This window comes from Astatotilapia calliptera, chromosome 23, assembly GCF_900246225.1.
Source record: "Astatotilapia calliptera chromosome 23, fAstCal1.2, whole genome shotgun sequence".
Taxonomy (NCBI): domain Eukaryota; kingdom Metazoa; phylum Chordata; class Actinopteri; order Cichliformes; family Cichlidae; genus Astatotilapia; species Astatotilapia calliptera.
In genome coordinates this window covers 5,899,886-5,915,925 of record NC_039323.1, presented here as the reverse complement: position 1 = coordinate 5,915,925, position 16,040 = coordinate 5,899,886, and the positions used below count along the sequence as shown (strand labels likewise).

General features: G+C 39.3%; 1 protein-coding gene across 4 annotated transcripts; it reads right to left on the bottom strand.

Moving 5' to 3' along the window:
• Positions 1-2,432: 2,432 nt before the first annotated feature.
• chaf1a (chromatin assembly factor 1, subunit A (p150)) lies at positions 2,433-14,868 on the bottom strand. 4 transcript variants are annotated; one of them, XM_026158775.1, is made up of 16 exons: positions 14,496-14,868; positions 12,698-12,745; positions 11,767-12,434; positions 11,264-11,326; positions 10,880-11,115; positions 10,451-10,532; positions 10,280-10,348; positions 9,572-9,789; positions 8,623-8,791; positions 8,415-8,495; positions 7,695-7,796; positions 7,309-7,558; positions 4,716-4,869; positions 4,283-4,604; positions 4,024-4,108; positions 2,433-3,314 (listed from the first exon to the last, which is right to left on the bottom strand). In XM_026158775.1, exons 1-16 carry the CDS (start codon positions 14,557-14,559, stop codon positions 3,205-3,207), a joined length of 2,721 nt encoding a protein of 906 aa, XP_026014560.1. In that variant the 5' UTR covers positions 14,560-14,868; the 3' UTR covers positions 2,433-3,204. The 4 variants fall into 4 exon arrangements, with proteins under 4 accessions (XP_026014560.1, XP_026014558.1, XP_026014559.1 ...); XM_026158773.1 differs by having other exon boundaries at positions 10,880-11,124; positions 14,496-14,866; XM_026158774.1 differs by having other exon boundaries at positions 4,024-4,099; positions 10,880-11,124; positions 14,496-14,866.
• Positions 14,869-16,040: the final 1,172 nt, after the last annotated feature.

Here is a 16,040-nt window from a genome sequence, read left to right as displayed (position 1 = left end):
TTAAAAGATGAGGCCCATATATATATATATATATAGTTTTATAATTGTGTCAGCCATGTGGTGACAATGTGAAGGCAATTCTAGTACTGGAATCAACTATTTTGTAAGTTTGTAACAATGAAGGATATTTTGGGGAGTAGGGAGGGGCCTAAACACCTCTACTATTACATTGTTCACACTTAAATGATTAATGTTTGAATTTTATGTTGAAGCTTTGTGTAACCAACTCCACCCTGGCATGGAGATAGCCAAATTTCTGGCAGCATGGATTTCTGTTGTATTGAAAATGGTGGTTAATTATTTTTTGTATTTGTTTGCATCAAACACTTATTTTTCTCCACATAAAAAGGGTCCGAGTACATGAAAACGCCTCAAAACACCAACTGTCCGAACTGAATCCAGTGACAACTCAAGTTGCAAAAGAGACTGAAGTTTCAAAGTTTATTCAAGCTGCATATGTTTATTTTGTTTGTGGTTTTGCTGTACATGAGCATTTACCAAGTAGAACTTTAAAACCTAATTACTTTCTCCTTGTAGTGGTTGGTTAAATGACAACAGCCTACCTCTTACCATTTCCATGCATCACAAGGGAAATGTACACAATTATGTAACATCAGTCTAAGGTTAGGGGTTACTGTCTTTTCCCCTCTTATGTTGCTAATAATGGTCAGTTGCACACTGAACACACAAATTAGAACTGGGTGATGGGGAAACAAACTGATGTCCACTATTTCATTCACAGCCCAGGTTGAATCAGCCAAAAGAAACCTTTCTGCAGTCTAACGCTTGTCCACAGGTATTGCATAAAAGGGATGTAGATCTTTCATTAGCACCATAACAGTATGAAATAATTAAGTGAGCAGTTGTGATCTGTCCAGATGTTTCCTTCCGAGTGGTGTTCTGTTGCTTTTTAAGCTGCCTGTAATAACGATCGCTTGCAAAGCCTCTTAACTTTTAACAAACAGAAGTCTGTTTAAAAAAAATAAATAAAAGTTGTCTTTGGAATAAGAAATGTTTTCTATTCCTGTGTTGGACATGTATTTATTTGCAAAGCCTTCATAATATGTGCAACATCTTGATGTGCTGATACCTTAAATGTGAAATTAGTTTAGCAGCCAGCCATTTACTGCTCTCAGATTTGGACCTTTTAAAGTCAAGTGTATGATATTTAATGCATTATTGCAGATTATTTTCCCTATGAAAAAAATAAATTGCAAAAAGAAAAGAACCGGTTATAACAAATATGATACAACTTAAAATTCATATATGCAGACAGTTCAATAATCACTCCATTTTCATAAAATTATAATTTTCTGGCAATTATTTTATGGTTCTGGCTTTAAAGGGTTAATTGGATGAAATACAAAGTGTCTTTAACCAGACTACATCATCTTTTAATGGATGTGTTGGTGGGAGTTTCCCTCCTCTCAACTGGTAAACCATGTTAGTGCCCCAGTTTTGTTTTTTTAACTAAATAACAGCAAAATAAGTCAAAAACAGGTTACCATCTTTAAACCAAATTAGAGCTGCTAATACTCCTCAGCCCCCCTAGCCAGCTGTAACCAGGTAGATGGTTTCCTCTCCCTGAGCCTGCTTTTGGGGTCTCTTCCAGTTAAAACTGAGTTTTTCCCTCCCACTGTCACCAAGTGCTGTCTGTGTGGCTTAGTCTGATTGGTGTTCTATCCCTTATCATATACATTCAAATTGGCTAAGGTGAACTGCAGTATCAGTATTCAGATGTTGCTCTAAGTAGTTTAGAAACAGCTGCTTTACGTGATTTTTCAGCACAAACATCTGTACCGTGTACCAAGAATGATCTGAAAAAGAAAATATCCAGTGCGCAGCAAATGTGTTGATGTGATGTCAGAGAATGGCCTGATTGTTCAAATAGCGACTCGTTACAACCAAGATATGCGCAAGAGCATTTCTGAATACACGTCTAACCTTGAAGCAGATGGCTCTCTGGGTATAACTCAAGTCAGCTAACAACAGAACTGATGCTACAGTTCGCACACCAAAATGATCAGAAGATTGGAAAAAACTGTTGCCTGGTCTGATGAGTGAATTTCTGGTGCAACATTCAGAGGGTAGAGTCAGAATTTGGCGTAAACATCAATATTACTCCTGACTATGTTTATTCCTTTGTGACAACAGTGTATAACAGTGATGACTGTTTCCAGCAGGATAAAGCCACGTGAGCCTAAATCACCTGGCATTGGTTTCTTAAACATGACAGTTTACTGATGTTGTGTAACAAAAGATTTAGGTAACACATGTGCATCATTAATATATTACTTATCAACTGTCAAACTTAATTGCCCATTGTGGGACAAATATTTTCTGAATTTAGTTCCATGTAACAACTCAGCTGCCAGTTTTTTTTTACAGAACTCTACTAATAGAATAACAAAACATCCCAAAGAGACAAGAAATAAACTGTATATAAAAGTGCAGTACTTTTATTCATGTTTAATGGATTTATCCTGTTCAAGTATTCTTGAAAAATAAAGAAAATACATATTTATAAAACACTGTGGCACTGAACCTAACTGTACAAGTACAGATCTAGCAACTACTCCAGTGAGTTTGTCAGGTTTAGAAGTTGCAGAATAAATGAACCCATGGAAATCAGAAGAAAATGTACAGATGGACTTTAAGCTTCTCATTTTGGTAACCTATATACATTAGAAAATATCACATCCACAACTTGATGAATTGAACATTTCAAAAACCGTAAATAATGTTCTCGATGTCTTGGATGCTTCTCGTGGAGGGGAAGAAAAAAAAAAAAAAAAAAAGGCCATTTGTGTTCTGCTTTTCTCCCTGTTTAACCCAAATCTGCAGCAGCAGCTAAAGCAGTGCCGGAGAAATTCACCTTCCCCTCTATGGGCCCACGTTAAACACAAATATCAGATATAATCAATGAATACTGGAATACTGGTCAAGCCTGTCCTTATTCAAACCAGTCACCAATATTAGGGATAGCTGCTATCGGCCCGATGGCTGCTGACTGAACTGAATTAGTTGAGAGGGAACTCAATCCTGAGCAGAGTTTACCTGCTACGAGTTACCCGTATCTTAGGTGCTTCATCTTACTTGAAGACTTGATTCTGTCTGGCACACCGTGGAGTTCAGATCCAGCAAGCAGGAATTTCTAGGCAGAAAAGGGGTAGTCTGACTGGGTGAAGACTGCCTGTCCTGCACTCAGACAGTGTCGAGGGCAGACGCAGAGCTTGCAGTGGGGAGAGCAGCAGTGTCAGAGGGGGTTGTTTCCATTGTACCATCTCCCTCACTGGATGTCTGTTTTGTAGGGCCTGAAGAAAAAAAAAAAAAAAAAAGTACAAATGTAATAAGATTTAATTTAGGTGTCTAAAATGTATACATACACTTTAAAACTGAATAATATATATAGGAAACTGTAATAAACAGCTTAGGTTAAATGCTTGGCTCAAAGTGGCTCTATTGTGCTATTATTTTCTAGCTCCATAATTTTATTCTTTGACTCCACAGTAAGTTTCCATACTTGATAATTGAAAACAATCCCCATTTATGTTATACTGGGTCTTGGTGGTACCCCTCAGTTCACTCACTTTCAAACCTTTTCTGACATGCCCTACTTCAGAAGCTGAAATAAAAGTTCACTACACAGTTTTTAAATTCAATCACTACCATCAAAATCCAACTACAGACTACTGGAAAACTTCTTCTGATTGACTGCTACTCCAAAAAAGGTATGAACAGTAGATGACTATGTTAGGAGCCATTCTCATTGGCATTATACAGAATTAAGAGTAAAATGAGCATTTGCAGCAGTCTGAACTCTGAGCTTTTGCATCACAGGAATTACTCGTATATATGCTGGCCTCACTTGATTGTAGCCATGTTTAAAATGAACACTTTCACATCCATTTATTCACTATTATTTTCTTGTGATGTCGTTGAATCTTGGTTTAAACCTTAAAGTTGAAAATTACAGTTAAAAGGTAAAGTTTTACAAAAAAATAATCTTCCTATGCAGCTTACCACTTTGGGTAGAAATAATTACACAGTCATCTTCATCATCATCCTCAGTGTCAGCTTGAAAACCGTCAGCCTCCATTGCTTCCATCTGGTAAACAGTAAAAAGCTGCAGTCAGTTTAAGAAAATCCTTTCACGTGTTTGGTAACATGATATTTAAAAGTGGTAATGTGAAGTGGATATTTCATTGTAGACCAGTCCTGCAAACAGGGCTTTAAAAAAAAAAAAAAAAAAAAAAAAATCTCATAATCCACCTTTACCTACCTGCTCAGGATCATTACATCTCTTCATAAACTTGGTGATTGACATGCTGCCTGTGCTCTTCCTTTTGTTAGAGGATGAAGGGGTGGTGGAGCAGCTCTGGGGAGTTGTGGGAGAGTTTCCCTGAGAGCCTGTGGCTGCCTGGGGTTCTTCACGGGGTTCTTCTCGAGCTCCCGTGGTGAGGTAGGTCCATTGGCAGGGCACTGGAAGAGCCTCCTGACCAAAACGGGACAGAACCTCTTGGTGCACATACCAGCAGCATCGCCTGTGGGCTGAACGCTTTTCATAAATAGCATTGTTCTTGATGAGGCGTCGCAGCTGCATCCTGATCAAAGCAGGAGGGAAAGGAAAAATCTCAAGACAATACAACTACACCATACAAACATAAACGTCCACACTGAATATTACATTTACTGTTCCCTAACCATTGCTTTACCTGCTGGGAATATTTTCTGCTGGGTTCTGAGGGCTGGACAGAACAGGAGGAGATGAGGAGGTGATCTCCTGGCGACAAAACTCCCGAAACTCATTGATGATCACTTTGCTACTGTTGAGATTGCCATGCAGAAGAGGCAGGAGCTTACCGAGTACTGTCCAAGACGAGAATATTAGGGAGTTATTCATTGTTATGTCATAAATACATACATTTATTAGAATTTAAATACATTTCACATAAAAATCAAAAGATTTATTTCCTTGAAGCCAACAGTGCTGTACAATATTAGGCTAGCGTCGAACCATGACCCATTCCGCTGCCAAAATAAGTTGATCCAGAGTTTGCAAGACTTTATATAGACACTTTACACCTGTTTTACCATCCATCCATGAGAAGATAATTGATAACAGACGATTTTTCCTGCTTTTATTTTGAAGGCTTACTCTAGAAACTCTACTCTAAAAATTTTATTTCGTAAACATGCTGGTTACTGTATGGTCAGAATTTGAGATCTCAATTACAGAGGTGGGTAGTAATAAGTTACATTTACTCCGTTACATTAACTTGAATACGTTTTGGGGGAAAAAGTACTTTTAAAAGTACCTTTGTTACACCATACTTTTTACTTGAGTACATTTGTGAAGAAGAACTGCTACTTTTACTCCACTATATTTGGCAATACTTGACTTGTTACTTTTTTAAAAATAATTAATTTCTAGTCTAATAACATTATATCTAATAACATTAGATAATACTACTACTAATAATGGATCATGCCACCTGTAACTCTTTCACCAATCAGATGTAGCCATGCAGTCACATGACCAGATATAAAACACATTTTTAAAAAATGGCAGAGGTAGCTAGAACTGAAGAGGATGAACACCCTTGCCCTCATGTGCAAAGCATGTTTTGCGTAAAAGCAGTACAAAATAACAGCTGTATAACGCGGTGTCTTCAGTGTGAGCCAAAACAAACCGACATTTCAGCATAACAAGAACTCAACATCTAACCCGAGGAAGCATGCTAAATTTCGTTGTTTTTTTTTTTAGCTGTGGTTAGGTGGATGTCATCCTTATGTTACAGCAGCTGTGTTGAGCTCAATTCCTCGGTGGTCAGTGTACTGCAACTTTTTGATGTGTCCATACTCCAACACACATGAATTAAACGGCTGAATTGCCACCTCAGCATGGAGTCAAGTACTATAGAGTCTTGCAAATGACATTTTATTCTGGTGTGTAGCGGCAAGGAGACGTTTAATAGTTTCAGGACACTGACCCTCGAGGACTGGAGCTTAACACCTGTGGGTTATAGGATCACAGTCTTGAGCCACATTAAAAATTAAATGATTTAAAAAATATATAAATAAATGATGCGCATTTCCAGAATCACTCCCTTTCTCTGCTAGAAACTACATTGGTAATTAAGCTGTTTTAATATTTTTCTTTTCTCATTAAGTGACTTTTTGTCCTGACTCCTTCAATGAACTTCAATTATGAGGTGTAGAAGTTTATAACTAAGAGGAAGGCTAAACATTTTTTTGAAGGAGACTATTTGCCAGCACTGCTTAGCCTTGCATAAGTTCTGATTTTGAATGTAATCTGGAATTCATCGCAAATTATTTGTTGGCTATGAATGACAAGATTTTGTTTTAGTAGTTGGTAAAAAACATCTCCAGTGTGATCAAATTTTCAAGGCAAACATCCTATACAGCACAATAATGCCCAGACCTAATTCTTTTGAAAACCATACATCTTTCCACAGGTCTCAACTTCATCAGACATCACCTAGACACAGAGTTGGATGAGGCCAGTACAAACAGTAGCCTATCCGATGAAGATGACTTCTTTGGATCCATGGGGTCAGGAACCCAGAAGCAGGGAAGCTGGAGATGTACCTTTCATGTATATTCATTAGAAATATGGATCTACTGCATAGCTTTCCTCACATCAAACTGTCATTCAAAGTCAATACAGCTCTTCCTGCATCTGGAGCCTGTGAGGGACTTTTTTAGTCAGACAGGACTTCTGTTCACTGCTAAACAGTTACAGTTTCACAGCAAGAACCTTGAGAACTGCTGCTGAAGCTTAACGATCACTTCACTGAATGAAGAAATGGGCACATTTCTTGCTAAATATGCAGATAGATACACACCCACACAATTTATGGTAAAGTGAGCCGCCTTTACTTGCTCCATAATTAATCACAAGAGGAGCAGGCAGCTCAGGCAGCTCTTCAATCGATCGTGGCTCAAGAGTTGGGCGTTCGCCTTGTAATCGGAAGGTTGCCGGTTTGAGCCCCGGCTTGGACAATGTGTAGGTCGTTGTGTCCTTGGGCAAGACACTTCACCCATTGCCTACTGGTGGTGGCCAGAGGGCCCGGTGGCGCCAGTGTCCGGCAGCCTCGCCCCTGGTAGTGCGCCCCAGGGTGGCTGTGGCTACAATGTAGCTTGCCATCACCAGTGTGTGAATGGGTGGATGACTGATTGTGTAAAGCCCTTTGGGGTCCATAGGGACTAGTAAAGCGCTATACAAATACAGGCCATTTACCATTCAAACTTTGCATGCAAGCAAAACATCTGACAGACACTTACATTTTTCTTCTCTCTGAGACTTCAGTGACATCTCCTCTGGGCTGGGACTGTTGTCTGCTTTGGGTAAAGGCTCCACCAAGCACACAACATATGACTGTAAAAGTTCAAAGCCAGGTGCTTCTCCCTCCCAGATGCAGCCCCTCACCATCGGCTCCAGGACCTTCATCTTCTTCTTGCTGGACATAAGCTCATCCCACTCCCTTGCTTTCAGTTTCTGACGGAGTTTCTGCTTTTCCAGGTCACCACCATCCTGGGAGGTTTATTGGGCATTATCAGTTGTGCGAACCGCCAAAAGAAACTTTGCCAAAGTATTTTGAAACTAGAAGAGTCAAACAATTCTTTCAGTAAGGTGACAGAGGGCACTAATACTGTAGTTCGACTCATACCTCTTCTTCCAGTGCCCCTTCATCTTCTGAAAGGTAGCCATGAGGAACAAAGAATCCATCATCGTCATCGTCATCATCTTCTCCTCCCTCTTCCTCATCTTCCTAAAAGTGATCAAGAGTTCACAGCTTTCTAACGAGTAAAATAATCACTGTCACAGTTATTACCAGCCACAAAGCATAACCGGTATTGTTTTCACCTTGTAAAAAGAAACGTGCATAGCTGTCATTTCATATAATCATGGCATGGCTGAAGATGCATACTGTAACGTCAACTATAATTTAAGATGGATTTGAATACTTTGCCATACTCATCAACCCCTACCAATGGATAAACAAACATTAAAAAGCATATGACTGAGTTTAAAATCATTAGGTGTGGTCCAAGTGCTCACAGTCAACATTTTATTGTGTCATGGTTGAACAATCACATCACAAGATGGTCTTTTTTTTAAGTTCACTTCACACACACACACACACACACACACACACACACACACACACACACACACACCTCAATGGTCGTTTTCACACCAGGACTTTGGGACAACAATCTGTGATTTCTATATAAATCATGAGTGATTGAAACGGGTTTCAATGATTTCAAAGAGAATAAAAAAACAAATGTGGGTGTGTTGTTTGATGAACAGTAATACCTATATGTTTATATGTCTGCATGTGTCTAAATCAGTTATTAAATGGGGGGGCAAAAAAAAGACTTACCCCTTCACTATGAGACAGGGACTCTCCTGGCTCTTCTTCCTCCCATTCTTCATCACTGTCCACCTCATAGTCAAGTAAACCCTATGGTCGTAGAGAACAGTTGCTATCACTACAGCTACACATAAACTGGCAACCCACATAAGCACATTCACCGCTAGGGTGGTGCATGAACAGAAGACATTAATAAAATTACAAATAAAGGTTTCACCTTGTCTTGTCTAAAGGGGCGGCGAGGTGAGATGTGTGAACTGTTCTTGCTCCATGTGCCCCAGTAGGCTGGACGGTAATTCTCACGAAACTGCAGAAGCTTCATGGGCCCATAACGTTTACGGTCCGGCACACTATCTGGTTTTGGCCCTTCCACTGCTATACAATCCCTGAGAGAGGAAGAAAACAAACAAAAGCTTGAAGGACTATTTTAATTATCTTTTTTTTTTTCAGTTTATAAAAATGATACATGAGAACCAATTTAAAACAATTTTATTGTTCTACAGGCATTAATATATAATCCATTTGTACTTTAGACTTTGGTCATTCATTTGAATTATGTTTGTTTTTATACTTTATTGTCAGACCATTGGACATGACCAGTGATGCAGAATAGAAACTGTAACCGTCCTAGGGCCAGTTAGGAAAATACTAATTTAATAGTTGATTAAATTCATCTGTGTATTATAGAGAAGTGGCACTGACACTGTGTGAAAGAAGAAACTTGCATAGTTATCATTTCACCTTTCCCCTGACTTTTTACAGTCCAATTTAGCTGACTTTGATATAGTAGATCTTGTTCAGACTAACTGACCAAAATGCCTTCAAAATACTTTTCCTGACAACAAATACACTTGTACTGCTCAGAAGCAGCTGTGTTGCTTCCAGCCTGTGTTATGCATTTTACTTTTTTATATTTTTCTAATATTACAGTTTTAACTTCTTTTTAAAAATTAGATGTTCTGCCTGTTCATGTTTGCAACTGGGCCACCTCTTTCAAATAAACATGCTCGCAATTAAACTGACAAACCCTGGGTTAACTTAAGCAGTTAATAACCAAGATCATGTGACCGCCTCTGCCCAAGGAGTCTGAGCAAGGGATTACTGCTGCTGTATATAGATTTACAAAACAAAAGTTAAATTGGGATTACCACCAATTCCAGTCTCACCTGAGTGAGTTGGTCTGTCTGGGTTTTGTGGGTCCTGACTGTCTGGGTTTTTGCCCAATCCAATCTTTCAGTCCATTCAGGTTATCAGCAGGATTCAACAAACATCGGTCCAGTTCCTCCAGAGCAGACTCTTCACACTGAACCCGGCACAGTGGTGCCAGAGCCATGTTTTCTTTGATCTCAAATGGAGCAAATTTCCCGCACGCAGCTGCAAGTGTCTGAAATGACAAGGGAAGAAAACACATGGCAATTATTATACTGGAGGTTTATGAAGTCAATATAAACGAGAAGCACTAAGAATGCAAACCTCCGCCAAGGTAGCTCACTCTCTGAGCAGCATTCACCTTTAGTATTGTATTTTTAACAATACATACATTAAGTTTGCAGTGCAATGAAAATTGGGTAGCAGCTGTATGAAAGAGGTTTGCTTTGATTACACAAACCTTATGTAGGAGTAGATAATGGGCACAGATTTTTAAATAACTGAACGTGAATACACTGAGCTTGTTATACAATGTAACAGTAGTTAGTTAAAAATACACTGTAGACTGCTCTCTTTTTGTCTTAACAATACTTGCTGTAAATATTTAATGTGGGTGTAGTTTTAAAGAAAAGACATTTTATGAAACTGTACGGATTTTGAAGGAGAGATCAGAGTTCAAATGTGACATCCATCAATTTTCATGTCAGGTTAGTAAATCTACTTACCTTTGGAGCCTGCTGGATCTTCGATTTTTGTAGAAACCGCGTAATTTCTGCTTTCTCAGCTTTGAGGCGCTGTAACAAAACAGAACAGTCAAATGGTTAATTTTGAATGTAGAACAAGATGCTGAGCACATAACTGTCAAAAAAAAGAAAGAAAAAAGAAAAATAACTTACATCCTTTTCTTCTTTCAATCGTTTCTCCTCCTCTTTCATTCGCTTCTCTTCCTCTTTCTTTCGTTTTTCTTCCAGCTTGGCCCTATGGCAGATGTTAACAAAAATATTTTACCAAATCTAAACTTAAAAACAAAACTTAATTCAGATTGAATGAATAGACTATATGGATTCCTCTATCAGCTGCCCTATATGTCGCTTAAATGACTGCAAGTGTGGAGGGAAATATAAATAATATATGGATAACCCAAACCACATTTCATTTCAGCTCCACTGCCACAACGGACACAAATCTTTACAACCATATGAAACAATGAAAGTGTTTTCACTGTTCAGATTCCTCCATCAGCTGACCTGCAAGTCTCTCAAATGACTGCAGGTGTGGCGAAAAGTATGGACAACTACAATGTAAAACAATAATTCATTACTTACTCCATTTTGGATTTCCGCAGCTCCTCTTTTGCTTTTAGCCTCTCTGCCTTTTCCCTCTCCTCCTTCTCTTTTTTCTCCCGTTTTTCTCGTTCATCCTTCTCCTTTTTCTCCCGTTTTTCCCTTTCTCGTTCCTCCTTTAGTTTCCGAGCTTCTTCCTTCTTTTTCTCTTTTGCAGCTTTGGCCTCTTCCTTCTGCCGTTCCTTCTCCTGTCGCAGCCGGAGTCTCTCGTCTTGTTCCTGTAAACTCTAAATGTCAAATATTTATCACTTTTTCTACAAACTGATAAAGTGGGTGAAGAAATATGACACACAAAAGGCTCACAAAATAAATAAATAAATGAAAGTGAACCGAATGCAACAATTTGGGTTTGTTTGTTTTTTTTACCTTCAATGAGCGTCTTTTGACCTTTTTTTGATCTGCTGGTATCTTGGGGGTGGTCTTTGACTCCTGTTAGTGAGAGAAAAGAAATATGGCTCAAGATCATTGCCTGTCTTTCACAAATGCTCCTATGTTTAAATTTTAACAATGTTAAATGTTAACAATGGTATAATTACTTCAATTAACAATGACATTTTTCTGAACAGCCAAGATTACACCCCCCCCCCCCCAAAAAAAACAAAACAAAAACACCACACTGTTAATTATTAATGATTTAGTACTTTAGTGTTATGCATTACATGAGTAAATATCAAATTAAAGCAATCTATTGATGATAGGAAGCAAACACTCAATAGAAATCTTGTTTTTTGTGTGATATGTGCAGATTTATATATATAATTTATATTTAAAAAACAAACTCTTTGAACACTGATTATGTCACGTTTGTAGTAATATACTGCCCAATGTGGGCTGCAACAAAAAGCAGGGTCACAGAGTGCTGTACATACTGTAGGTGTAGTAGCGGGTGTAGGGTCATCCGTCTTGGACTTTTCTGGCGAGCTTTCAGACGGAGAGGTGACTGATGAAACTGACTGCATGGACCGGTTTCCCAAACTAGAAACATTTCCTGACTCATTCAGCTCCTCTGCTTCAGTGTCAGAATCCTGTGTTGTGTCAAGCTGAGAGATGGATGCGGTGTTGTTCTTTTCCTCCTCCTCCTCCTCCTCTTCTTCTTCTTCTTCTTCCTCCTCCTCTTTATCATCATCATTGTTGATTACAACAGAGTCTAATGTTTGCATTTTAGGAGCGCCATTAGCACTGCAGGACTTCTGAGGCGAAGCCGTTGTGTCTTTGCAGTGATGCTTATCTTTTGCTGGGACGCAGGGAGAGGCTGAAACAGATGAGGCAAGGGGCTTTAAAGGAGATGATGTGTTGTCCTCAGTCAGATCTATAATCATGTTCTCATCTGAAGTTGTGGCGCGTCTACGGCTTATGAAGCCATCAAGTGGCCCACGACCATTAACCAAAGGTGGGCCACTGCGCACAGAAAGAGGAGAGGATGCATTCTCATTCTCCCTGTCTGAGACTTCAGGTTCAGGGCAGGAATGGGCACAGGGGCGCTTAGGTGGCTGGTTCTCTTTAGGTTCAGGGTTCAGGCGCTTGAAAGGAAGACGGGCTAGAGACAGAAGAAAATACGGATCATTTGGAGCTGCACCACTGTGTATGATGAAAGACACAATTTTGATTCAATATATTGATGAGGGAAAAAGTAATACAGAAAGTCTAGAAGTAAGTAACAGGCACTGTTAGTGCAAGGTATAATTTTACAGTAGACAGCACAGAAATTACGAAACATTTAATCTGCATTGTCTCATTTCTCATTGTCAAGAGTAATATGTTTCACAAAATGTAGAAGTAAAAATTAAACATTGCATTTACCTTGTACAAGTTTCTTGCTGGCATTGTTACTTGACTTACAATCCATGCCTGAAAAATGAAAACAGACACATTAAAAGATAATTAAAGTAAAATTTCACATCATGATATTCATTTGTTTTAAATTACCTGCCAGTAAAAGTGCTCAAGAAGAAGAAGAAAAAAAAGACTATATAATATTATATAATATAATAAGATTTTATAAATATTTATCAATTCCTTATTTATTTCTGATAAATCTTTAAGTAGAGAAAGGGAATTTCTGTGGAAACATTAGTTTAGGAGCACTGTTTTGTGACGTAAAAACATTTCACCAATGGCAAAAGCTTCGAGACAAGTGATTGTAATTAGTTGGAATATTTGAAACATCTGTGCCTTTTAGAGCAAATAAACTGCTTTCTGAGCCCCAATTCAAATCAGTTGTACTGATACAGTGCCAATTCACAACAGTCACATCAAGGCACTTGAAATGGTTTTGATGGACTGAAGGAAAAAAAAAAAAAGAAAAAGAAAAAAAAACTGAACAGGTTTTAAACTTCCAAGTATCATTATCCATCTTGGAGCCTGTCCCAGCTGTCTTTGTAAAATGACTGCTATTGCAAGTAATACTTAAAACATAGCGTTTAACGTTTTTTCGTATGTACACACAATAAAACAGTTACACTCATGCTGGTAACCTGTTAAGGCCTACTTCCCCCTCCCCACTCCCAGCAGAGTGATCAGACTTTAGGAGAAGTGGAACCGTTATCAGAACAGATATTGGCATTCATCAATAAAATATTTATCAATAGCCATACCCCCACAAAAAATTATATTTATCCATTTAAAAAGCAAAACAAAACACTGGCAACACCACTTTTTAGTGTTAAGACTGCTTGTAGTAAAATAGCATTTACTGAATAGTGTCATAACAACAGTCCGAGAACCAATACTAATCGATTGGCATTAGATGCATTTATCTGACAGTAAAGGTAGCTCTTGAATGTGCTGTATTAACGGCACAATACGCTGCAACAACAACATTACACCGAGTATAGTAGCTATGTTTGGCTGGCTCTCCCGCCAACCGGCGTATGCATCGGTGCAACAAGGCCCGGTAGAGTCCACCGGGCAAGCGCCTCAGTTTGGGTCTGTCAGGATACGTTTTGCCTGCCAAGTGCTGAGCTGAAACCTCCCTCGAAACAACAACTGAGGATGGTCGTAACAACACGACACAGTTACAACAGCTTCAAAACGTCAATGTGTGTAAAGCTAAAGGGAAGGGAGCAGCTTTGACGCGTTAACTGTGACCCGGCTTTCATGTTTGCTGCTAAGCATCTAGCCTAGCAGCTTTAGCCAAGCACCTGAGGCAGAGCTTTGAGTTGCAAAGTAGAGCAAAAAAATACAACTGTCATTCGGTTAAAGGCCTTTAATTTACAGTTAGATTTGGATAGATATAAATACCGACCAACGGAAGCCTAACTTAACTAATTTAAACGTTATCCGACGCTAAGAATTTCCGGATTGGCGTTAAGTGACATTATAACAGCAAAGTAGTAGGTTAGCTGCACACTGCAGACTTTAATGACTCAAGACAATGGCGCATTTTTTTTTAAAAACAATCCGTGTGTGTCTCGTCCCATTGGCATTAAATAGCCTCGCGATATAAAACAGTTTTTAGCGTTGGATAACTTTATAGTACGCAAATGACAGTTTTGTCAGTTTGTCAACTCTGTACGTAGTTAAGACAAAACTGTACTTTGTCTATGATATACATGTAAACATATGTGTGCTTTAATGGCATTCAGGGCCGTAGCATTACCTCTTCTACGAGGAGTCGATGCTGCCAAATGTCCTTCCACCGATGAGTTTTCAGCCGCCAACATCCCAACCACTAACCCGGTGCTTCTGTCGTTAGCTGTGTTCTCCGACAAAGTGACTTCAAAATACCCTCAAGGTTCACGTTAACACCCGAAAATACACCGTGGTAGCAAACCAATATTGTGCTGCTATTCGAACGACATGTATAGCTAATTTATTTCACATAAAACATAACACATACTCCTTCCTACAGCTCCTACATGCTCCCCTGGTTTACCCTGCTGCCTGCCTCGCGCTCCCGAGTCGGAATTGGCGGGAGCCTGTCACTTCCATCAATGCTCCTCACTGATTGGCCCAAAAGAAGTTACCGGCTGCCAAGGGGCTGTTTGATTTGTACTGCTGCGCTGCACGTTTATGCTACTGTTCACGTTTTATAAAGCTACGTGACTTATTCTTGGTAGAAAGAGAGTTCTAGGCACTGTCTGATAGTATTTAAGATGTGAAATGTAACAATAAAAGCTTATTCTCTCATGTCATTCAGTGGTCTAAAACCAATTTAACTTTATTATGTCGACACTAGCCACTCCATAGGGGACACCCGAGGCTGTGAACCAAAGAACGCCCAGTGTAGCTGATGATTCGGGCTCTGTGATTGGCAGAAGAGTTTGACTTTCTGAAGTCATGGTTGCCATGTTGTGTGAAATAAAGGAATGTGTCTGCCAGAAACTGATTGCCGTCCGCGGGAGCGCGCGCAGCTGCTTAAAGCTGTAGCGCCCGGATTACTTGCGTTGCCAGCTACTTCCGTGCAACTGATATAACGGGCGGGGGGGGGCAAACAAACACATTTATGCCTTTGTTATTAGGCAAAGGTATGCATTTATGAAACTTCAACGTTTCTTGTAACTGAATTGTGACGCTTTTCAGAACGTTGCTTTCAGTGTGTAGCGCAGTCACGAATGACTACACGCATCACGATGGAATAATTAATGCCTACAGGTTTAGTATGTCTACTCTCGTTGTTCATATTTGTTATAAGACTGTCGAATAGTAGTTAAAACAATAAAGACCATTTGTGCCAGTATCACCATGACTCTTTCTTGTTTGTTCAGAATAACGACTGAGAACATGGCATTTTAGCGCTACCAAAAAGTGATTGTGGCCTATAACTCGTCACTGAAACAATATTTCTGCTTCAAACTTGGCGGATGTCATTCAGAAGGGTCATATGCCAAATATTACATCTCAAACAGTCCCTTAGAACTGCTAAATTACCATTAAGGGAACAATAAAACTGACAATATGCAATTTTCAGCCTGCCAAAAAGTGATTGTGGCCTATATCCTGTCACTGAAGCAATGTTTCTGCTTCAAACTTGTTGGGTATCATCCAAAAGGATGATATGTGGCACATCATATCCCAAACAGTCTCTAAGAAATGCTGAATAACCTTTAAAGGATCATTAATACGTGCTGGTGGATGGTTCAGAGGTGGAAGTGGTGTTGGATGGTTCAGAGGCTGAGGTGGTGTTGGATGGTTCAGAGGCTGA

What these genes read in the sequence shown, in the direction of transcription:
- chaf1a (XM_026158773.1), bottom strand. Translation starts at nt 14,559, where the DNA reads ATGTTGGCGGCTGAAAACTCATCGGTGGAAGGACATTTGGCAGCATCG. An exon ending in CCCTGTCTCATAGTGAAGGG is followed by an intron (nt 7,797 to 8,414) that starts GTAAGTCTTTTT and finishes GATCACTTTTAG; the next exon opens with GAAGATGAGGAAGAGGGAGG. An exon ending in GTCTCAGAGAGAAGAAAAAT is followed by an intron (nt 4,870 to 7,308) that starts GTAAGTGTCTGT and finishes CGTCTTGGACAG; the next exon opens with TACTCGGTAAGCTCCTGCCT.